The sequence below is a fragment of the Choristoneura fumiferana genome, chromosome 6, assembly GCF_025370935.1.
Source record: "Choristoneura fumiferana chromosome 6, NRCan_CFum_1, whole genome shotgun sequence".
Classification (NCBI taxonomy): domain Eukaryota; kingdom Metazoa; phylum Arthropoda; class Insecta; order Lepidoptera; family Tortricidae; genus Choristoneura; species Choristoneura fumiferana.
In genome coordinates, this window is record NC_133477.1 from 130,068 (window position 1) to 154,045 (window position 23,978).

A 23,978-nucleotide genomic window follows, 5' to 3' on the forward strand; every position below is an offset into this window, starting at 1 on the left:
AGATGGAGCGACGACTTGGTTAAGATCGCGGGATCGCGGTGGATACGGAAAGCACAAGACCGGTCTGAGTGAAGAGCCTTGTAGGAGGCCTATGTCCAGCAGTGGACGTCTTTCAGCTGACATGATGATGATGATGATGAAGTACAGTCGCGAATACGCGCATATGCGAATTGGCTAGTGTAAAATATTATAAGATTATTTCCTCAACCGTAGGACGTCCACTGTTGGACCTAGGCCTTCCCCATAGACCTCCAGTTCCAGTTCGGTTGGCAGCGGCCTGCATTCACCGTGAACCCGCGGCTTTACCCAGGTCGCCCGTCCTTCTCGTGTAAGATTATTGATGAAATAAAATTATGTTTAATTATTATTTACAACATATACAATACATACATGAACATGAAACTACCGTGAGACTCACTCATATTAAATGAAATTATAACGAATAACTCACGTCTTAAATCGAGTTTAGCTCGACCTATTTCGTGCTAATTCGTAGCCCATCTTCATACAGCACGCGACTCGGTGGCTGCCGCAACACGCAAAACTATGTACTACGCAAAAAGAAGAAGAAGGGCTGCGCATTATCCCGAAACATGTTCGTCTAAACTCGATTTAAGACGTGAGTTATCCGTCATTTACTATGTTTACATACATGTTTTAAATTTTAATGAAATGATTTTCCATTGCAGTCAAACTAACTAGTTATGGTCCGGTTTAAATACATACAATAAAATAAATAAATATAACCATTAATTTCAATTTTAAAATTTATAATTGAAAATGAAAATGAAAAATGAAAAAATATTTTATTTGTTAGGAAAAATAGACTTTACATAATAGTGGCCGGGACCTCCTTGTAAGCTTAAAAAAGCCTGTGTCAGGAGGCTCCGCTCCTCCAACCTCTTGACATGTACATTTTGTGTCTATTTCTTAACTGATAAACTAAACTAAACTTATATATTATTTAAACTATTTTTGTGTATAGGATCTAGATAGCAAATGAAACAAACATAGTAGGTGTGTGTGTGTGTGTGTGTGTGTGTGTGTGTGTAATTTAGTATTAATTACTAAGATTAATTCCTTGTCTTGTGTATTCGACTAGCTGCGAATTTAGCCAGATCATTTTTAGGCGCGTTGATGCCGTGGTCGTGGGCCAGTGGCGTTCCGTTTTGATACTAACCCATGACCAGCCTACCTACTGACTGGATCAGTATTCAGTACAGATATATCGGACTCTTGTGTTGTAAGTCTAGATATTTTCTAACACTGCTGCTTACATTAATAATTAAGTAATTCTTCAATTTATTTATTTATTTTTCTTAGGCGACGTCTGATCTGCTCTTGGTATTTTAATTACGGAAGTTCGAATAGGTATATGTATATTTCTTGGAGACGGATATTATAACTAAGGTATTGCCGATTAATGACACATCTAAACTTAGATGTTAGAAAATATAGTTTCCATTAAAAATTAATTTTTAGTTGAATATTTATATTGTTTGGTGATTCAGTTTTAGTGACACTTTTATTATTTTGGAACCCAATATAATTATTTGATGATTGATATTATTTCCAAGTAATTCTTAAATAATATTTTTAAGGTAAGCGTTTGTATTATTTGGTGATTCAACTTTCGTCACAGATCTACTATTTTAGAAACAAATATATAAATATATTTATTAGGATACTGAAATTGCATTTATTAGGTAATTGATATAATTGTAGCGACACAGTTGTATAGCTACCCATATAGCGATATCTTTATAGGTTAGCTATACCGACGGGCTCGCCAGTAGTCTCTCGCCCATCTTATCTTATCTTATCGTTAGGGGTCCTTGCGGATACACTTCGACCCGTAGGGATCTTTTGTGTAATTACCCCTCCTTCGCACTTACTCTATTGCCTTTATCACCTCGTCCATAAATTGGATGATTTGACGTAGCGGTAGTGCCTTAAAGTCTCCTGGTGCGGAGTATCCGTCGCCAAAGAGTCTCATTCTTGATCTGGCGAGGGCGTCACATTCACACATAATGTGTTCCATTGTTTCGTCTTCCTCGCCACATATTCTACAGACTTCATTGTCCTGTAGTCCCATCTTTACTAGTATGTGTTTAGTATTGAAGTGACCTGTGAATGCCCCGACGATATGTCGGAGTTGTTTCCTACTGAGTGTCCAGAGTTTTTTAGTCCAGCTTGTGCTGACATTTTCGATGAATCGTTTTGAATGCTTTAGACCTTCCAGTGTTTTCCACTCTTGTTGGTGTTTAAGTTTGGTGTGGTCGTTTATGGCATTCTTCATGGTTCCCTGTGAGAGTCCCACATACGGCGGCGGAGTACTCGTCCTTTTGGGAATCAATAATAGGTAAAAGTATTCTTGGTTTGTACTCAGTGACTCTCCCCAAATTGATATAACTCAATGAACACTAAACAAACATACCTATAAATAAGCGCTTTGGTTTAATCTGTAAGCTTGTAAAAGTTAAATTTATTAATAATCAAAAGTTAATTAAGCTATAGCTCAACTTTAAAGAAAAGTTTGAAATATACACTGTTAGTAAGTTACATGTGTTGGTAATAAAAAACAACGTGTTAATAAAAGTAAGCATAATATAATTTTCCAAGACAGTAGACAGTCGTGAAACATAATTTAAATGTAAATAATCACTTAAAAACTCCGTAGGCTTTAACCTTTGATTTCTAGAAAGTAGCTCAATACCACCAAGTGCAAGTAGCCGTCCACAACGAGCATCGGAACTGCAGGAAAGAAAAACCTATATTATTTTAATAATTGAAAAAACATAAATGACACTTAACACATTATTGTGCTGTACACAATATTCAACTATTACTATACATATGTATACCTACACCATTTTAGGGTTCCGTAGTCAAAATGGCAAAAACGGAAGGAACCCTTTATTATCTCGACATGTCCGTATGTCTGTCTGTCCGTCCGTCCGCGGCTTTGCTCAGAGACTAGTGCTCGAAAGCCGTTATTTAGGACAAACATAATTGTCGCAACTATGCCGACAAATTGTATGTCTGGCATTTTACAGGTTGCAGCCCAAATCTAAACGGTAGATACTTAGAAAATAGCAAAACAATAGTTTTAAACTATTTGAAATAAAAAAGTGACATTGAGGATTTTACTTCGTTCAAATTAGTTTTGCATTGCTGCTAGAGTTTAAGTTAGGTACCTTTTCAGGTAGTACTGCAATGGCTTAGCGCTGGCTTAAGATGATTTGTAGTGGACACTCGAACAAATTGAACCTTTGTGCTACAAATGTCATGTTGACATCTCATACTTTAGTCAAGGAAATCATAGTGAAATTGATTATTAAAAGGTTCCATCCTGGGTTATAATTCAATTTGTTCGACCGTACTTTGTACTTTTCTCGTATATTTTTTTCAGTTATGATTAAATCACGTAACATAACATTTACTATTTTGAATGTATATTAAACAAGCATGTTTTCAAGCGTAATGGCCTATGGTCATGTTTTTATTTACCAGGAGTGTTTAAACTTGACTAAGGTTAAACAGAAAGGTATAAAAACTATAATAGTAACGTTTTCTTTGTTTTTTTTTTGCATCTAATAACACAACTATTCAAGATTGTTTTGTATCAATAATAATTGAAGCATTTGGGAGCAACAAGGGCGTCCTCTATATTACTCTATTTTACAACATACTACCCACTCGCTTTACCCGCCGGTTCATGCCGAGTTTCGTCGCTTCACCCTGGGTACTGTAGTACCCAACACTATTTGGACGTCGCTTTACCTTGGGTACAATAGTCTCCACGACAGGGTGAGTAGTCGGAGCTCACAAAATATATATCTTATTTACTTATACTAAATGTTTCTTTCCTTTTCTTGAAAAAGCTACCCTTATTTCAGCCGCCAAAAGGCGCGGTGAGTCAACGGTATTTTGGCATCTGTCACGGGTGAAGCGACGGTTTATTGAGGTTGGGTACTATAGTACGGTCAGTATCAAAAGTAGCTGGTTACTTTTAGGGCTCCGGAGCCAAAATGGCAAAAACGAAACCCTTATAGTTTCGCCATGTCTGTCTGTCTTTCTGTCCGTCCGTCCGCGGCTTTGCACGGATATATACGTAAACTATGCCGACAAATGGTACAATAAAAAACAAAAAAAAAATGTTAGTGTACCTCCCATAGACGTAAAGTGCAAAATTACAGCTTTCTAGCATTGACAGTCCCTGAGCAAAGCCGCGGACGGACAGACAGACAGACATATTATGGCGAAACTATAAGGGTTCCGTTTTTGCCCTTTTGGCTACGGAACCCTAAAAATCCGAATACCCGGACTCAAAAAATTACTGCTAGTGTCTGGTGTAGATTTTTCAAAAAATGTTTATGAAATGAAATGAAATATTTTAATTTTACTTATTCACAATGAACATATGATTACAGTTTACTATTGTGTCCCATGACATGTTCAGCCAAGTTAGACGTGTGAAAATCTGAGGTCAGTCTTTTAGTCTCTCGGCCGATAACAATTAATAATTATTAATCAAATTGTGTTCGAGGCGTACAATCAATATTTATAATGTCATCTCATCACAAATATAAAATTTATTAATGTCATAATGCTTCTGAATATAATGTGTAAACTCATGGATTGTTAAATCCTTAAGAATCAAATAAAATAAATGTAACTAAGACAAATCTAAACAACATTGTCTTGTGTTATATGCATCTCTTCAGTCATTTAAAAATTCTTGGATACTATAGAAACATTTTTCAGTCAGCGTTAAAAATCTTTAAAATCGGAATATCACGACAATTAATTCTACTAAATTGATTTTTGTACATTATAATTAGCTTTAAAAATAAACTAAATAGACGCAAACAAGTCAAGTGGTCTAGAATTCTGTCAAGTAACTTAAAGCTCAACAGTCGGGACATATTAGTATTATTAATAAATAAATAAATAATAAATAAATTAGTGAGATACTTAAGTCCTGGGTGTTGAATCTTAAGTTAACGAGACTTATTTGCATACTTTCGGTATTTTTAAGCATTTAGATGTTTATTTTAAAAAGAAAATTTCTTTACTTAATATTTAATAATAAAAACGTAAATCTTACTTATTAAGCAAAGAGAAGCTAGAGTCGATACTAAGAACACAAGTCCAAACAAAATGTCCATTAAAGCGGATATTATAAGCCATGGCAGCATCAACCACCCATTTTCCTGCGAACAAACAAAATTTAAATCTTTCATACCACAAAGAGTAACTTCATAACCGAGAATCCTTTAAGGCGCCATTCATTTATCACGTAAGACGAATTTTGTAAATTATAATTATGACCCTCTCCTCTCCTGTAGAAAACAATGAGAATATTTTTACTCAAAAAGGAAGGAAAAAAGGATACCTTTACGTAATGTCTCCATTACATCTTCAAAAAGTCTCCAGTAAGTTAATAAAACCGGACAAAGATCACAAGTCTCGAGTAAGTAGAGAGGTTTTGAATTCGGAATGCAGAAGTGTCCAGTAAGTACGATACAAATCTCATAACATCATTGTAAGATCACAAGTCTCGAGTAAGTAGAGAGGTTTTGAATTCGGAATGCAGAAGTGTTTTTTTTTTTTTTTTTTTACAAGGACATCTTTTAATATTAGGCCGATTGGGCTACGTTATTTTGAGGTAACAAGTTTCAAGAATTCTAAAGTTTCTTATTTTTTGCCTGTGGGTACAGTCGTACCTCTGAAGCTTATTATAGCGTTTTGTGTCATTTTGTCGCCTGCATTTTCAGCAATTTAAAGATTTGTGGTCGTCTTTTTTTTATTTGAATAAATCTCGCAAAATAAATTTAAAGTTAAAAATAATTATGGCATCATATCTAGGATAGCCTGTGGAGTATGTAAACCAAATTTGTGTCATTTTCGTCCAGTGCAAAATGTTATAGGGTCAGTATGTAAAAATAGTGTAAAAAAAATATTACAGTTTATGAAATATTTATTTCCTATTTCAGATTACTTACATACACATATAAAAAAAAATTGTGCCAAATTAGAGCACGCAATTCAAAGATTTCAAATTATTTTGTTTTCTTAACCTACAAACGCTTCAAAAAAATATTACAGTCATTACAGTTCACATATTCTATATCATAAATGCACGATAAATCGACATTGTAAATTTGTGCCATTTTTGCCCACGTTATTTAAATGAATAAAACATAAAAACAAATGGTTGCGGTCGAAACGTGCCGCGCGGTCAAGCGGAGGAGGCGACGGGGGGCATAAGCACGCAAACACGTTCGTTCGGTACGATTTCATCTATGGGAAGCATTCATATTAGATAATACAAGTACTGGCGTCTCTGGAAGCAGGCAATTGCTGGCTGAGTATGAGTATTAAACTAACGAACTTGCGAGTACGTTTAACTATACAAAGCTAGCAATTGCTGTTCCAGCCGAGACTAATATAAACATTGTCTCAAAATGTATTACGATATTTAATTTTATAAAAAACTGCAGGTGTATTCTTCCACTGAAAACACCACGAGCTGTTTCAGGCACTTTAAAAAAATTTCGAGGTTCTAACAAAATAACTGATAATGGGTATCAGTTGTTTTGTTTTGTTTTATTATTTTGATTTGCTAGATGTTTTGTTATTTTGTTTCTGGTTATGGGAACCAGATTGAATTGGCTGTAGGTACAGCAGGGCTACTACGAAACTCGAAACTCGAAGTTCGTATCGTACCGTCCCTCTCGCTCTCGTATTAAATACTATAAGTGTCAGAGGGACCGCACGACACGAACTTCAAGTTTCGAGTTTTGTAGTAGCCCTGTCTTGTGCCAACTTAGATATTACCGTGGCCAAGTTTGAGACTTGATAATAATAAAATTTATATGCGACATTGTTGTCGAGTATAGCGATCCTGCAATGTTTTTTAACTCTTTAAATTTTTTTCGCTGGCCTTAAACTATGCACTTCGCCTATTACATAACTTAAGAGGATTGTGTAGCTATACATTTTCATACAAAAAGCGATAACGTTTTTCGCCCCTTAAATGTAGTCCAATTTTAATAATTTTTGTATATGTTGTAGATATAATAAAAAACTAAGGCCGTTCGTTTTCCTTTTAAAGAAGTATTGTTTAAAACCAAAGTTACAAGCATCTAAATATCTATATTTTTGGCTAGAAAATTACCTCGGACGTTTTAATTTTTTAAATTTTAACCAAACTGAATTAATAAAAAAGAAAAACGTACAGCCCTAGATTAAGATGTACTGATTCGAATGACATCAAAATCGTCTCATTTCGTGAAAGTTTAAGGGGGGGAAACGTTATCGCCCGAAACAATGTTTCAGAAGGAAATAGTAGGCAATCGCCTCCAGGACTGGCAACTCTCTCTATCGCACGATGCGGGTATTGTAGTGATGTCAGAGGTGATATCGATATTATTATAGCCTAGGGTGGAGAAAGTAATAACGATATATCGATCGATACCGACAGGTTTATCAGGAAATAAATATCTATCGTGAAAAGTGCCTATCAATAAGTTTATTGATTGTTTTATTGTTATATTTTAGAGTTTTCAGTGTTTTATATCTCTTGTATTTTGGTCGAGTACCTTTGGTAGCGAAATTGACTAGCCTTTATTTTGTTTGAGCCAAAATTATAATACAACTAGCACGGTCGATAAAACTGGAATCGTAGTTGAGTGCCGTATAAGTTACGCGCGTGAGATTTAAGAGAGAGAAGATCTACGAGCTATACGGTACATACAGCATTTATCCTTTGCCTTCTAAAGCCGAGGACCCAAGCCAATAGGCGACTATTTTGCTACACACTTACATACAATTACAATAAGTGAGCTTTTAGAAAACCCTTCGGGATTCGGGGGAAATCGGAAGGATTCGTTAGTAAAAAATGACAATTGTCTTTTTGACTCAGTAGCAATCCATCACGCGTAGAGTGCACTCTTTGTATTTTCATTGATTTATATAGAGCAGTTAAAACCACCACTTACATATATTTATTTAGGTACTTTGTTATTTTTCGGAAATTGATTTCCATGGTGAGTCAATTTAAGCAGGGTATTTCTGTAAATAGCCAATCACTGGAAATTGTTTACAATGTATTTATAAATATTTTTCTCAAAAATGTCCGTATTAGTTGACATTCTTTTCTTTACATATCAGAAGGTGAAGTGCATAGTTTATGGTCAGCGAAAAATTAAAAAAGTTAAAAAGATTGCAGGCGCGCTAGCTCGACAATAATGAATTAGCGCGCCTGCAATCAGTCACATTTTTTTAAGTTAAAAAGGCCATGGAAATGTTGGCACAAGTCGTATACAGCCAAGTCTAATGGCCGGTATCAGAAATTTTGTTGGAACTCCGGACTTTTTCTATTGGGTCTGAAATAGCTTGTGGTGTTTTCGGTGGAAAAATACACCTGCAGTTTATTTGTAATGAAAAAAGGTAATAACTATTTACGGTAACTTAGAAAAGTTTTGCAAGTTGATAACAGAACAGAAACGCATATTATCACGATCGCGTGTTATCGTCCAGCAGTGGACTAAGATAGGCTGATGATGATGATGATGATGTGTTATCGTCTATACCCGAAGCATGCTTCTAAAATACGAAGGTTTTTTTAAGAGCTCACGGAATGTACTTGGCCGTTAGCCTCTTGTGACTTAAAAGAAAGGTATGTGGTGTTGCGATTTCGAGTTTCCACTCTAGTAGGTAGGCAGTTAATTTTTTTTCGTCCAATACTAATGGAAAACACTAATATCTAAATTTCTACTTATGCAGGTACCCAACACAATTTTTTGTATTAGGTTGGGCAAATGCTCCGGAAGCTATATGCTAAAAAGAAACAACTTTAATATTTTGAAGCCTCAAAACCTAGCCCTACGGTTCTATATGTCATTATTCTTTAGGTCATTAAAAAGGTTGAACAACAAACGTATAATTGATTATTAGTTTTTCTTACCAATATCACTCCTACGAGTAGTAAAACGACGGAAATTATATGAGGAAATAGCATGATTGTCCAAATTATCATCAAGGTATTTGTGAGGGCTGAAAATAAAAATACGAATTAAATTTAATTTTTCTGCTTAAATCCGCAGTTTCGAATTTGCATTAGGTACATATTATTATGAAACCGTGAAGCCCACTTTAAAATTGTACAAGTTACATTATATTAGATTGCGGCGCTCGCTTAACCAGTTCCAACTCGTTGGCTTAACGACCTCACAACACATGCAAGCTTAGGGTATGTTACATAGATGTCGCTGCCCCAAACCTATCGCCGCGGAATCGGCTTAAGCCAATCAAAAAAACTTTTTTATGTCCACGCAATAAAAGCGAAAAAAGACGTCTTTCCGTCAATAAACGTCGTTTCGCGTCGGCCGAACCGATCGACGTCTTTTTCGCTCTTATTGCGTAGACATAAAGAGTTTTTGATAGGCTTAAGCCGATTCTGCGTCGGTATAGGTTTGTATTTACGATATGGTTTCACGGGATACCCGTAAAAGTAACAAATTTGGAGTTGAAATAAAAAATACAAAAATACTCCAAAAAACCAATCATAATTTGATTGCTTAGTAGCAACATCTCTTGTCTGGGTGAGCGGTTTGTTCCGAAAGAATGTGACGTCTCTTGAAGAAACATATAGATGTCGCTAGTGCTGCTGCCTAAGTAGCATAGTAGAAATAAGCAACCTGAGATATGTGTGCATAGGAAAAAATCGTGTCTAGATTCCTGTCCAGCAGTTGTGTAGGGGTTATAGCACGCAACACGGATTGCTGAGGACCTGAGTTCGATTCCCAGTGCTGATCTCTTTTTCTGGTGTTTCTGTGCATCCATGTCTCAGTTTTAAGGTCATGTTATAATTTGGTAAACAAAAACAACTGCTCTCTATATTAGGCATATTTTTTAATGTCCGAAACTGATAACGCATAACTGGTTTCGCATAATTTATTTACGCCGAATCTTAAACTTGCCGAAATTTTGTTCGGCATAATTTTTTATAAGCCATAAGGGTATGATTTTATTGATCACCTAATAAATGCGTTTTCGGCGACCTAATAAATAGTATTTGTTCTTAAAATAGTAGATCTGACACCGAAATAGCCTAAATTGAATCACCAAATAATATTAAAACGGTTACCTAAATATTTTTTTGATCAGAATGTCTAACTTTCAATTCATCTACGAAGCAAAATGACCAAAAAGAATGTCTCTATGTGGCAAAATACCTAAGCAGTAAATCGTCTAAAGATCAAAATGTCTGCCAAGGAAAATGTCTAAATTGCAATAATACCTAAGCAGCAAATCGTCTAAAGATCAAAATATCTGCCAAGAAAAATGCCTAAATTGCAATAATATCATTATTTATACAACATTAGCAAAAAAACGGTAAAAAAATCACGTTTGTTTTATGGGAGACCTTAAATATTTTTTCATCTAATTTAACTGTCTATTTGTCACGGTTCATGAGATACAGCTTGGTGACAGACAGACAGACGGACCGACGAGCGGACGGTCAGTAAAGTCTTAGTGATAGGGTTCCGTTTTTACCCTTTGGGCACGGAACCCTAAAAAAGGAAACTATGACAAAAAAATATACATTTCTCTCTGTTTCTCTTATTGAAATTTATAAATTGGCCATCCCGTTCGGTGGTGCAATTATCATTTGGATGACTTGGATGATGGATTATATAATGAAGAAAAAAAAGCAAAACCATTCTGAAAGTAGGTTTTTCAGGACGTCCGTTAAAACGGACATTACCAAGAACCTTATGAACTGATTGCCCTCAATGTTGTCCTAAAAAAACGGACAATGCCATCATACAGTTAAAAATAATTAAGTGTCGACGGGTTAAAAAAAAAGGAATTTATTGTAGTTGCAAATATTTTTTTATTAAAATACTATAAAATGACATATGAGAAACAAAAAAAAATCCAAATATTTGAACTTTACTTTGATCTGTCATTTCACTTTAACACGAAAAAAGCGAGAGATAGGATCAAATGTGTTGATTACAATCTTAAATTAAATTTTTGATATTAAAAATATATCGATGCCTAATAAATTACATGACAACGAAATATTTCCAAAATATAGAATTTCCCGACGTTTTAACAAAGTATGCAACCTCGTTGCACGAAGCCGCTTCTCTTGTTTTTTTTTTATAAAATAACTCCGTATACTTACTGCCTCTACAGTTGGAATAAATATTTGTTAAATTAAATGATTTTTTAACAAATCTATTTATGTTTATGTAATAGAAATCTTAATTAATTTCATATTTAAATGTTTAATAACATTTATAATTATACGTTTATTGTTCCACCTTTTTAATGACCCCAAGATGAGGCTTTTAAAACTAATATAGTAATTAGTTTAGAGACTCGTGGACTAGTGGTGACAGCATAAACATTTTTATTAAATCAACACAACGGACATGAGTTATGGTTTTCTCAAAAGAAGAGGTTTTAGTATAAAACAGTCCTTAACATCCTCCCTTTTTGGCAACTCTTGACGGACCATACCAATTTTCATTGCTATTGATTCAATCCGTGGCTTATGTAATGCCTTTGTCAGAAAATCTGCCAGTTGGAACTCGCTGGGTACATATTCTACGCATATTTCACCATCAGCAACGAGTTCTCGTACGTTAAAAATGTCGTATAGCAATATGCTTGGTTCTTCTGTGAAGTTCTGGATTATGTGAGATCTTTATGGCTGCATCATTATCAACCTTCAGTTCGGGTATGTCCTTCAACTCAGATATTTCGCCAAAGAGCCTTTTGATCCAAACAATCTCTCTAGCTGCTTCACTTGCAGCTACCAGTTCGGCTTCTGTACTGGATATCGCAACACATGTTTGTCGTCGACTCGCCCAAGATATTGCTCCTCCAGAGTATAAACATAAAATACCTGACGTCGAGCGTCCGGAGCTTCGGTCTCCACCATGATCAGAATTGCTATTACATTCCAGAATTCCTGCATTGCATCTCTTCTTAAAAGTTATTCCATAGTCCGAAGTTCCTTTGATATATCTTAGAATACGTTTCAGCTTCTGGATGTCTTCTTTAGAAGGATTTTCTAGAGTTCGGGATACAACGCTTATAGCGTATGCTAAATCAGGTCTGGTTCCAACGGTCAAGTATGCCAGTGCTCCCACAGCTTCTCTATTCGGAAATGAAGTAGGATCTACCACCTCTTTATCCAGATCTGGCAATCCAACTTTCAGTATAGGAGCGGTGACAGGTTTGCAATCACTCATACCAAAGTGGTCTAAAACTTTTAGAGCGTAGTGCTTCTGTGACACTTTTATATCACCATTCTGATTCTTTATTTCTAATCCTAGAAAATAGGATGCATCTTTTATAGTGATTTTGAACCTTCTTTTTAACTCTCTAATAAACTTTTCAGAATTTTCCTGATTTGTTGCAGCAACCAGACCGTCGTCTACATATAGAGCAAGAATGATTTTGTTACTCTCACGGTTTCGAATAAACATGCAGGGATCAGTATCGCTTTGTTTAAATCCAATAGTCTTCAAATAATCTACCATGCATTTATTCCAACACCGAGGTGCTTTCTTGAGGCCATATAGACTTCTCTTGAGTCTACACACCTTCTTTGATCATCCGAGTAGCCATCAGGTTGACTCATATAGATTTCTTCGTTCAGTGAACCATACAAGAATGCGGTCGATACATCAAATTGAATTAATTTTAAACCTTCATTTGCAGCAACGCTTAAGACCGATCTAATTGTCGTCATCTTAGCAACTGGGCTGAAAGTTTCATCAAAGTCGATGCCCTTTTTCTGTGTATACCCTCTTGCCTTAAACAAACAATCTCTATATGTCTCTAGACAAATTTAAAGCCTTGCTTTAAATTTGTCTAGAGAGCCAACTGCATTGGTCTTGATCTTGTATACCTACCCATTTACAGGATATAGGCTTTCTGTCTTTTGGAAGGTCAACCAGTATCCAGGTTTTGTTCTCCTTTAAAGACTTCACCTCATTTTCCATTGCTTTGACCCACTGATCTTTATGCCGACTAGAAATTGCTTCTTTGTAGGTTTTTGGTTCATTGATCTCGTTAACATCATCAGCTGACATCATAACATAGTCTTCAAAACGATCAGGTTGTCGAATTTTACTTCTGTCCCATAGAGTCATTCTTGTAGCTATCTCAGCTATATCATCTACGTTATTTCTTGGAGCCTCAGTATCATCATCGTCATCATCATCTAAAGCATCTTCATAAAAAGGTGACCCTGGCAGTGATGCTTCTGAAGACGGCTGAAATGATTCCATACCTCTGTCTTGGCTTCCTTTTTCCTGACTCTCAACATGATCCGGCGATGTGGAAGGCACTACTAATCTAGGCTCATCAGTGCTACTTGCAGTGCGATCCGAGCGGTTTTCAGTGCGATCATCCTCCCTTGCATTACACATCGGTGGTTCTGAAAGTGGAAAAAAGATTTCAGCTGAGTGCTGCTCTGCTGAATCATCTGGGCCATAAGGGGTAAGTACTGACTCATTAAATATAACGTCTCTTGACCTTATGAGTTTCCCACTCTTACTTAGTAAGCGGTAGCCTTCATCACCGTCATATCCAATTAGGATGCATTTTTCAGCCTTTTTAGATAGCTTCGCTCTCTTTTGTTGAGGAATATGAGCGTAACATTCACACCCAATTATTTTTAGGTGACTGATTGCTGGCTTTTTCTTAAACCACAATTCAAATGGTGATTTACCATTTTCTGGAGTTGGGCCGCTTCTGTTTAAAACGTACGCAGCAGTATTTATCAACTCTGCCCATGTAGCGAGAGGTAATTCTTCATGAGCATGCATCATCGTGCGGGCGGCTTCGACTAATGTTCTATTTTCACGTTCGCTAAGGCCATTTTGTTGCGGCGTGTAGGGCATCGTGAGCCTTTGCCTTATTCCAGCTTTCCGTAGAATGCACCTTACGTTCTCACTATCGAATTCACCTCCGTTGTCACTCAAAAATTCTTTTACAGAGTGTCCAGCCACTTTACATTCGTGTAACATCTGTCGGAGCTTTAGGTGAACTTCCGATTTCTGTCGCAAGAAATAAACGTGACGATACTTGCTGAAGTCATCCTTAAACAGAACGAAGTAACGAAATTTATTGAAGGAAGGCTGGAATGGACCACACACATCAGCGTGAATAATTTCTGCAGGTTCCTTAGCTCGTTCTCTTGTTCCAAACGTTTGCCGGTGAGTCTTTCCGTAAATACATCCGGTACATAGTTCAGAATCTAGACGAACTTTAATTCCAAGTTCCCGTTCAATAACTCCTTTGACATGTTTCTTATTCTGGTGAGCTAACCGTTCGTGATAAAGTTGTAGTATGTTATCTGTTGACAAGGCGTTCAGATCAGGAATTGACTTTGTAATAGTCTCTACATTAAGCTTGTATAAGCCTCCGTTCTTCGTTCTTTTGCCAGTCAATATTACATGTCCATCAACTTTCAGCGAGCAGTGTTCCCTTTCAGACATGAAAACACTATTGTTTAGTCTGTCTTGAGTAGCCAGCACAGAGAATAGGTTTCGCATAATATCAGGTACGTACCAGACATCACAGAGTCTTAGCCTGGACTCTTTGCCTTTGATAACAGTTTTCAAGTCAAGAGTACCTTTGCCAATAGCTTTGACAGTAGCTCCATTAGCGGTCGTCACTGTACGAGAATCAATAAAATGCTCGAAACTAGAGAAAAAGTCGTTCCGGCAAGTGACGTGACTAGTAGCTCCGTTGTCAACAAACCAACTTGATGCATCATAGTTCATAAGCATTGAGTTAACATCCGTAGTAACTGGCAAGAGTATTAAGTTCAAATTGCTTGATGTCTGTTTATTTTCTGGCTTTGCTGGTTTCCCGTCAGCTTTCCATTTATGACATTGTCTGACCTTATGACCGACTTTTCCGCAGTATCCACATTTCTTCTTTGCTTTATTGCTATTCAGTAGCGCCAGAGCTTCTTCAGGACCTTCATTCATTCTTCAATGACATAGCGCGTTCATACGCACAAAGTTGCGTAATCAGATTTTCTATCATTTTGTCTGTCTTCGACATCAACATCCAGCTCGATTTGAAAGAAAAATATGCTTCAGGTAGAGTATCGAGAATTTTACAGATTAATAAGATATCTGGTAATTCGGATTTGTCTATCTTCATTAATTCAGTTTTCAAATCTGACCAAATGGTTTTGATTTTGGAGACATGAGTCGTGATGTCATGTGACGGATCTTTACAATAGCCGAAAAACTCCATACAAAGTGCGTAACTCTTGTCTTCAGACTTGCCGTCGAATAACCGATGTAATTCATCCCAAACTTCTTTAGACCAGTTAAAACGCATGATCTTTTGAAGAGTTTCGTCTGACATATTTGCAGTAAGCAGTAGTAATGCGGAACTATCAATTTTGTTGTAATGATCGAGAGCTGTATTGTACTGAGAAATTTCGTCGGCTATGCTAGTAGTAGGTTTCACAGGTTTCTCGAGGGTACCGTTTACCGCATCCAATCCACCGGGCATACCTCTAAGTAGTAATGATGCCTTGAATTTCCATGTAGACCAGTTTTTTACACCTTCCAGGTGACCGATGTCAATTTTGCAACTAGGTGATTGCATTTTGAATCTTCGTCTTCCCGGATTGATTTTAAACTTGGTTTATTACACACTCGATTTATTTATTACTTTCACTCGATTCCTTACGATCTGCTACCATGATAAAACTAATATATTAATTAGTTTGGAGACTCGTGGACTAGTGGTGACAGCATAAACATTATTTACTAGCTGTTGCCCTCGGCTTCGCCCCCGTTGTTTTTTTCTGTATTTTTTTTCCAAAAACCTTCTTCTGACAGTAATGAACACAACAAAAAAGAATTAGCGAAATCGGACCAGTCGTTCCCGAGTTTTGCGCTTAGCAACACATTTTACGATTCATTTTTATTTATACAGATTAAATCAACACAACGGTTGCTACACGGACTGACATGAGTTATGGTTTTCTCAAAAGAAGAGGTTTTAGTATAAAACAGTCCTTAACATTTTGCAGTATTAAAAAACTAGCTGTTGCCCGCGGCTTCGCTCGCGTTAAATTTGGGGTAACAATTAACATACATTTACTTTCTGCGATCCTTTTTTTCGTGTTTTGATTGATTTTTTGGAGGATTTCATGGAAATATAAATACAGTAAGACGTTGTTTTAGACAGATGGTGCACATTTTGGAATTCAAAATCAACCTACATATGTAATTAATCATTCATAATTCGTACCAACTCTGAAACCCTGTTTCGCTGAAACGTTAAAGACGTTAAAGTACTACGCGTTTCTTTTGCCGGCGACTTCCTACACGATATAGGATATAGGATTGTATCTCGAGAAATTGTAAAGTCCCCGCGGGACATGAATTACTGTTATGATCTATTTTAGTATTCTTAATTGTCGATGAGACACATATTGTAGCTTTCTATTGGTAATAGAATTATTTAAATCAACTCAGTAGTTTCAGAGATTATCCCCAACAAACAAAGAAACAAACCAAGTTCAGATATCTTCCTATTCCATGGGATTTTCTAAACCTCTCTATAACTTTAGGTCCATCTATGCCAATTTCATGTCTCTAGCACCAGTAGTTTTGGCTATGCGTCGTCTGTCAGTCAGCCAGTCAAGTACTGTCCAGGTAGAGTTAGGTATACAATTATAAATAAATCAACCCTGAAGTTGAATTCACTTTTTGCTATCCCGCGGGCGTTTTACGTTTTCCCGGAGAAAAGTAGCGTATGCAAATCAGGGATAATGTAGCTCCCAATTGGTAAAATATCTTTTTAAATCAACCCCAATGATGAATTTACTTAAGTATTTCGATCTTGCGGGAATTTTGTATTCTTCTGTAGAAAAGCAGCCTATTTCAATCAGAGATACTGCAGATTACTATTAGTGAAAGAATTTTTAAAATCAGCTCCGAATTTGGATTGTCTTACTTACTTCTATGTACCTATCCTGCGGGAATTTTGCATTTTCCCAAAGAAGAGTAATCTATACCAATCAGCAATTAGTGTAGCTTTATATTAGTGGAAGAATTTTTAAAATCAGCTCAGAAGTTGAATTCAGTTTTTTCTATCCCATGGGAATTTTGGATTTTCCGAAAAAAAGTGGCCTATGTCAACGAGGATAGTCATATCATATGAAAGAATTTTTAAAAGCAGTGCCAAAGTTGAATTTACTTATTTCTATCCCGCGGGAATTTTTCATTTTCACGGAAAAACGTATCCTATGTCAATCAGGAATACTGTAGCTTACTTTTGTTGAAAGAACTTTTTAAATCAGACCCGAAGTTGAATTCACTTATTTCTATCCCGCGGGAATTTTGCATTTTCCCGAAGAAGAGTAGTCTAAACTAATGAGGAATAGTGTAGCTTTCTACTGATGTAAGAATTTTTAAAATCATCCCTGAAGTGGCATTCAGTTTTTTCTATCCCATGGGAATTTTGTAATTTCCCGAAGAAAAAGTAGCCTTTGTCATTTGGGGATAGTCATATCACATAATATGTAAGAATTTTTTAAATCAGCTCCGTAATTGAATTAATATATTTCTAACCCGCGGGGAATTTTGCATTATCCCGGATAAAAAGTAACCCATGTCAATCAAGGATAGTGTAGCTTACTAAAGGTGAAAGAACTTTTAAAATCGGCTCGATAGTTTCAGAGATTCGACTACAAACAAAGAAGCGAAAAAAGTTTAGATATTTCCCTATCCCGTGGGAATTTCGAAAGATCCTTTCTTAGTGCGCGTCTACATCTATTAAGGAACATATATTACAAATTTCAAGTTTCTAGCCCCAGTGGTTTGGGCTGTGCGTTGATCTATAAGTCAGTCAGTCAGTCAGTCAGTCAGTTTCTTCTTTTATATATATAGATAAGTGAAACATACCTATAGCATAAGAAGTTCTAAGTCCAAATTACAATGCATGTTATGACTGTTATGAGTATGGGATTTGTATTGTATCTACTGGACACTTTTTTATGGTTTTAAATGTGATTTTATATTTGTTTCTTAATAATCGGAATATATTTAAAAGAAAATTGTTTGTTTTGTGAACAGGTAGAGTAGGTATATGTGGTTTTATACGCTCGCTATTTTTTGATTTCTGGATTAGGTAAACTTATAAAATGAACTTACTAATTTTATTTCGTGTCTTGTTTATTTAGCAATAATGTCAGCCTGTTTAATTTAACATAACATTATACATTTTTTATTTAATATTTAAATGTAAAAAACAGTGACTTGGGGTTAAAATTAACAAATAGTCGGGACAACAATTAACTTGTTAATACTTTCCCCACAGTAAAGACTGTTTGTTGAAGTAGAATTTTATCGTGTTTTTAACCCCCGATGTAAAAAGAGGTATCCGGGCCGGTAAATAGTGTCACCCGTCAAAACGAATGAGTCAAAGACACATACTTACTCTTTTTTTATTTTATTTTTGTTCTGGGCTATAGAACAACCCGTAACCGACCGGACTATCTAATCGTAATTTGGCGGTAAAGAAAACTCTTTAATTTTTAAAATTTAATTGTTGCTTCTTAAAAATCTGATATTTTTTTCTGATAATTGGAAAGGTTATTCCTATAGATAAAAAAAGGTTCAAGCTTTTCTAAAATTTTCATCCATTCCCCATTGCCCATTTGTGATTTAAAATGCCATTGTAAAAATAGTTTTGTTAAAAGATTTATATTGGTATTATAAAAATAATGTTGCTAAGAAAATATAGAGCCCAGTGGGCTCAATAAAAAATATTTTTCTTGAAGAATCACTTGTTTAATTTCACCATTAAACCATCTGTTTTATATTAGGTTAATACATGCCCCTCCTGTTAAAACTAGCCCCAGTTCTGTTAATATTAGCCCCAAAACCGGGGTTAAAAGTAACACCTGAGTTTTTTCAAAAAAGTGTATTTTTTTCTTATTATTCTTTTACAGATTTTTATTTTTAATGTAATTAACTAATTGTAGCTAGATAAGTTTTCGTGGATATGAACTAATAACCACTTCCATACCATCACTCGTGTCAGTGATATGACTCCTTAGTCAAATTTTGTTACGTTTGACCCCTGTCTCTACAAACTGGCACGATTTTACTAGAATAATGTGAACCGGGCATAATACAGTTGCACCAACTTACGACTGAATGACTCTCCATCATTATCGTCTTTGCCTTTGTCGCCATCGGGCGCCACCAGTGCACCAAGACCAATAATAAACACAAAAAATACCACTTTCAATGTTGCGCATATTGCTATTATCATAGACCCCTTTTTTAGTTCCACGGTTATGCAGCAATTCGTCAGCACTGTAAAATAATATGATCAGACTTAATTAAGGATATCTTATTTAAATAGGTACTCCCTTTTACCTACAGCTTCACTTGCGTTAAACAAGAGCACTTCAAAAGCAAGCAAACAGGCCAGCAAGCAACTATTGTCTTAAAAATTTACCGAATAAAATTCGTGACATTTGCGGCACGTCACTGCGATTCCGTATTTTAAGCAGCGGTGTGGAGGGCATGCAATAAAACCGGCCTAGAGCGTGTCGGACACGCCCAAAACAGGGTCCCGTAGCCATTACGAAAAAATTAAGTAATCTTTTTCTAAGGATTTCGTATTTTATACGGAATTTTCCAAGTTTAGGTATATATTATACCTTAGGCTGCTATTTACTCATAATTCTCAAGCAAACTTAGCCGTTATAGTTTTTCTTGAAAGTTTGATATACTTACTACCATCTAGAATTTTTTCAAATTTTTCCACCCACCGGTTTAGATTTTAGAGGGGGGGGGGGACGCTCGATTTTCATGAAAATTTGCACTTTAAAATTTCTGACATAGACAGACAGATAGACAGACATGGCGAAACTATAAGGGTTCCGTTTTTGCCATTTTGGCTCCGGAACCGTAAAAATATCTTTTAAATGACATTAAATACGAGGTTCTATTCGACGTATTCATGAAGTTATGAATCAAACATGGATCAATTTAGTTTTTTTATTATTCCTGTAAAGTTAACTTTTTGCACTTGCGCGTTTCTTCTGCGGGGGCGGCGTAATATAGGAGACGAAAATTCGTAAGACGCGTATCGGCGACCAAGATGCTAACCGTACCATGACCGGACGGGAAGGTGAGCTGTGCCTTTAGTGTAAGTTTTCGGTTACAAAATACGTCTCGATCGCGTTCGCGTTAAAATCTCAATTATGGAAACACGAACATCGCAAATGTTCCGCTAGAGGCGCTGGTCGTGTTTCCATACAAATTGAGATTTTAACGCGAACGCGATCGAAACGTATTTGTAACCGAAAACTTACACTGAGGTACTTGGAAGCGGGCGAGATTTCGCATTCCAGCGAGGTGCAAACTTAGCTTGGTAGGTATATAATGTAGGATAATATGATTAGTTCTTCTTTGAAGACGGCTTGTACCGGTTTTTGTCGCAATACATGGACTGCTTAGATTATAATCATTCGTTGTGGCTTTGCGGTGATCGCTAACGGTTTAGTAAAACTCTGTACGTACTTGTTGCGGCGCTGGCTTTGCTGCCGCAGACTCATAAACAAAGATTCCCAGAACTGCTCCTGCAGTGCGCTTCTACTAGTCCAAGGTGCAAGTAATTTTAGCCAGTTTTTTTTGTCATGGATCCAAATGTTTAACGGACGAACTGATGATTTTGTTCGATTTTATGAAAGAATTTAGCTGTGTACAAAAGGTGTCCATTAAGGCCCACTGAAACAGTGACACTTCGTCTCGACAGTGAGGATGACTGTGACAGTTTACACCAAAGAGGAAGGAGAGACAATAGAGAGAAGGAAGCTAAATGTCAAGCGTACCTAGAGCGTACCCGATTATTACTATTACTAGCTTTTGCCCGCGACTTCGTCCGCGTGGAATAGTAACTTTGGGAAGTATCTTATTTATTTAGGATACCTATTTTGCCAATAATAGCACATAAAAACTTCGGTTTACTGAAAATAATCTATTTTAAAACATTGCTATAAATATAAACTATTTTTTTATTGTTCTTCCATCCATACATCCATCCATCCATGTTCTTTGGTAAAACATAAATATTTTGCGGAAGCCACATTTTAGCAATATACGATGTGTATTCTACCCTGCCAACATAAAAGGACTATTTAATTTTTCATAGTGGACTCTTGACACCTTACGTCCTTTATTGTAAGTTAGGAAGGTAGGATTATAATTAAGACGGCATTTTTACTAAGCATAGCTACACATATTTCCGATAAATATACTTATAGTAATTTGTTCGTAATTTCTTAAGAACTTTCATCCTCATATTTTCAGGTAAATAGGTAAATAGGTCGAAATTTGAAAAGCGCCGGAACAAATGTTTTTTAAGGTTCCGTAGCTCAAAAGGAAAAATGGAACCCTTATAGGATCACTTTGCTGTACGTCCGTCCGTCTGTCTGTCAAGACCCTTTATCTCGTAAACGCGCGGAGTATCGGTATCGATCGAGTAGAAATTGAAACCTTATATAAACTCAGGTCAATAGTCCCGAAAGCTATGAAAAAATCAAAGTTCTTAGTCTAGGCAATCAAAAGCTACAGTCATTATAAAGGTGTTTCCATGTAAATCGCCTTAACAGAAAACGTAATAGGGTACTTCCAGCTGTCCTGAAAACCTGGAATTTTGCATAAAGGTAGCACAATAAATAGAAAAATCTGAAAATTATGATTTTTCATGTCTGACTGTCTATGTCAATAAGCCATCTAAAATGAACCCACATTGCATACATTTTGCTTGAGCCTAGAAGGCTCTGCTAACACTGCATCATCCCCTCTGCCAACATCACCTCGCAGGTAAAATTTTCAAAAACGCTTGAACAAATATCTATTTATTTCTTATAAGTGCCCAAATGCCAAGTTTCATAAAGAACCATCGACTTATCTTCGACAATGACGATCTTCCGTATAAACTTTCATGCCCTATTTCACCCCCTCACAGGTCGAATTTTCAAAAAAGCTCAAACAAATATCCATTTATTTCTTATTAAGTGCCTAAATGCCAAGTTTCATGGTTTTGACTTCGACAGCGACGAACTTCCACCATATAAACTTTCATCCCTATTTCAACCCCTTAAACCATGTTTTTCGGGATAAAAGGTAGCCTATGTTCTTTCCCAAGGTCTATTCTATCTCTGTACCAAATTTCATCAAAATCGGTTCAGCGGTTTAGGCGTGAAAGCGTAACAGACAGACAGACAGACAGACAGACAGACAGACAGAGTTACTTTCGCATTTATAATATTAGTATGGATAGTATGGAAGTATGGAAGTATGGATCATTGCCGAGACCACACCAAAGAAAAGAGAAGTGTAGCTCGTCCTACATGCAGATCGATCGGTGGTCTGGGTTCAGCAAATGTACTTTTGGTTCAAAACATGCTTGTCGGAGTCCGGTATAAACACAGGCAGAGTTTTTTACTAGATTTAATTCGAATCGAAGCTCAAATATTCGATGCATTGCAAAACAAGAATGACACTTTACCGGCACTGTCAAAGCGAAGTGCTACATGTCAGATTGCGGTCCAAATCACATTCCGTAGTATAATCCACGCGTAAATAATGAATAACTTTAAATAATGCTATTACACACAGCATAAGGTAAATAGTTTAATTAGGTTATAGCAATCAACGCGGTCTTCCACAATAGATCGGGTTCGGGGCCGCATCACCACTATCACCAGGGACCAGTTCACTGGCGCTCGAAAGAATATAAACGCCATCTAGGTATTACGTTCTACAACGTAACGAAGGCTAGTAAACTCATAGAGATACCTAAAAAGAGCTGAACATTATTGCCACCGTGTTACATAGCGCAATGTCACCACTGAAACTTGTTTTAACCCGTTTTAGTTTTAATACATCTGACGACATCTAGTTCCATTTTTCGTACTAAGCAACGAGGATTACTTTTGTATGGAGAATGCAGGTCTATGCCTGAAAATTAGCATAGCTATTTTTTATCAAAATTCGACCATAGTTATAATGCTTTAAACGTTTATTTTTCCATGTTGTACAGATATATATTTGATATGTTGACTGCTCAGATACCAGTAATTTTTATAGGTATTTGTGACACGTTGAGCGCTCACAAGTAAATACTACCATGACAGTCAACAACTTTTTGACAATTTAAACGTTTAAGTACCAATAAGGGACTCCTAAAGTGCATCATCAACTTTCACACATTACTATAAAGAATATCGGTGCAGCTTGAAGTCTCGAGTATATTTTAAGATCTGGAAAATTTAAATAATATCTAAGTAATATCTAAATAATATCAGTGTACAGCAAGTGTTGTCAGTCTCATTTTTTTTAATTTGTCGCGGTTTGTCTGGAACAGCTTTCGTTGGCCAGTCTATAGCTCAACTTTAAAGAAAAGTTTGAAAATATACACTGTTAGCAAGTTACATGTGATGGTAATAAAAACAACGTGTTAATAAAAGTAAGCATAATATAATTTTCCAAGACAGTAGACAGTCGTGAAACATAATTTAAATGTAAATAATCACTTAAAAACTCTGTAGGCTTTAACCTTTGATTTCTAGAAAGTAGCTCAATACCACCAAGTGCAAGTAGCCGTCCACAACGAGCATCGGAACTGCAGGAAAGAAAAACCTATATTATTTTAATAATTGAAAAAACATAAATGACACTTAACACATTATTGTGCTGTACACAATATTCAACTATTACTATACATATGTATACCTACACCATTTTAGGGTTCCGTAGCCAAAATGGCAAAAACGGAAGGAACCCTTTATTATCTCGACATGTCCGTGTGTCTGTCTGTCCGTCCGTCCGCGGCTTTGCTCAGAGAAGTGCTCGAAAGCCGTTATTTAGGACAAACATAATTGT

The 23,978-nt window shown here is 36.2% G+C and overlaps 2 protein-coding genes across 3 annotated transcripts in view; both read right to left on the reverse strand.

The window, feature by feature from the left end:
* The window catches only part of LOC141428783 (uncharacterized), a gene marked incomplete in the record, with an annotated part of 528,375 nt that overhangs the window by 9,445 nt on the left and 494,952 nt on the right, over nt 1-23,978 (reverse strand).
* LOC141428784 (uncharacterized) lies at nt 2,590-20,817 on the reverse strand. 2 transcript variants are annotated; one of them, XM_074088795.1, is made up of 5 exons: nt 20,610-20,817; nt 19,227-19,394; nt 8,975-9,063; nt 5,111-5,216; nt 2,590-2,754 (listed from the first exon to the last, which is right to left on the reverse strand). In XM_074088795.1, coding segments are annotated over exons 1-5 (435 nt in total). In that variant the 5' UTR covers nt 20,611-20,817; the 3' UTR covers nt 2,590-2,683. The 2 variants fall into 2 exon arrangements, with proteins under 2 accessions (XP_073944896.1, XP_073944897.1); XM_074088796.1 differs by lacking the exons at nt 19,227-19,394; nt 20,610-20,817 and adding an exon at nt 15,573-15,732.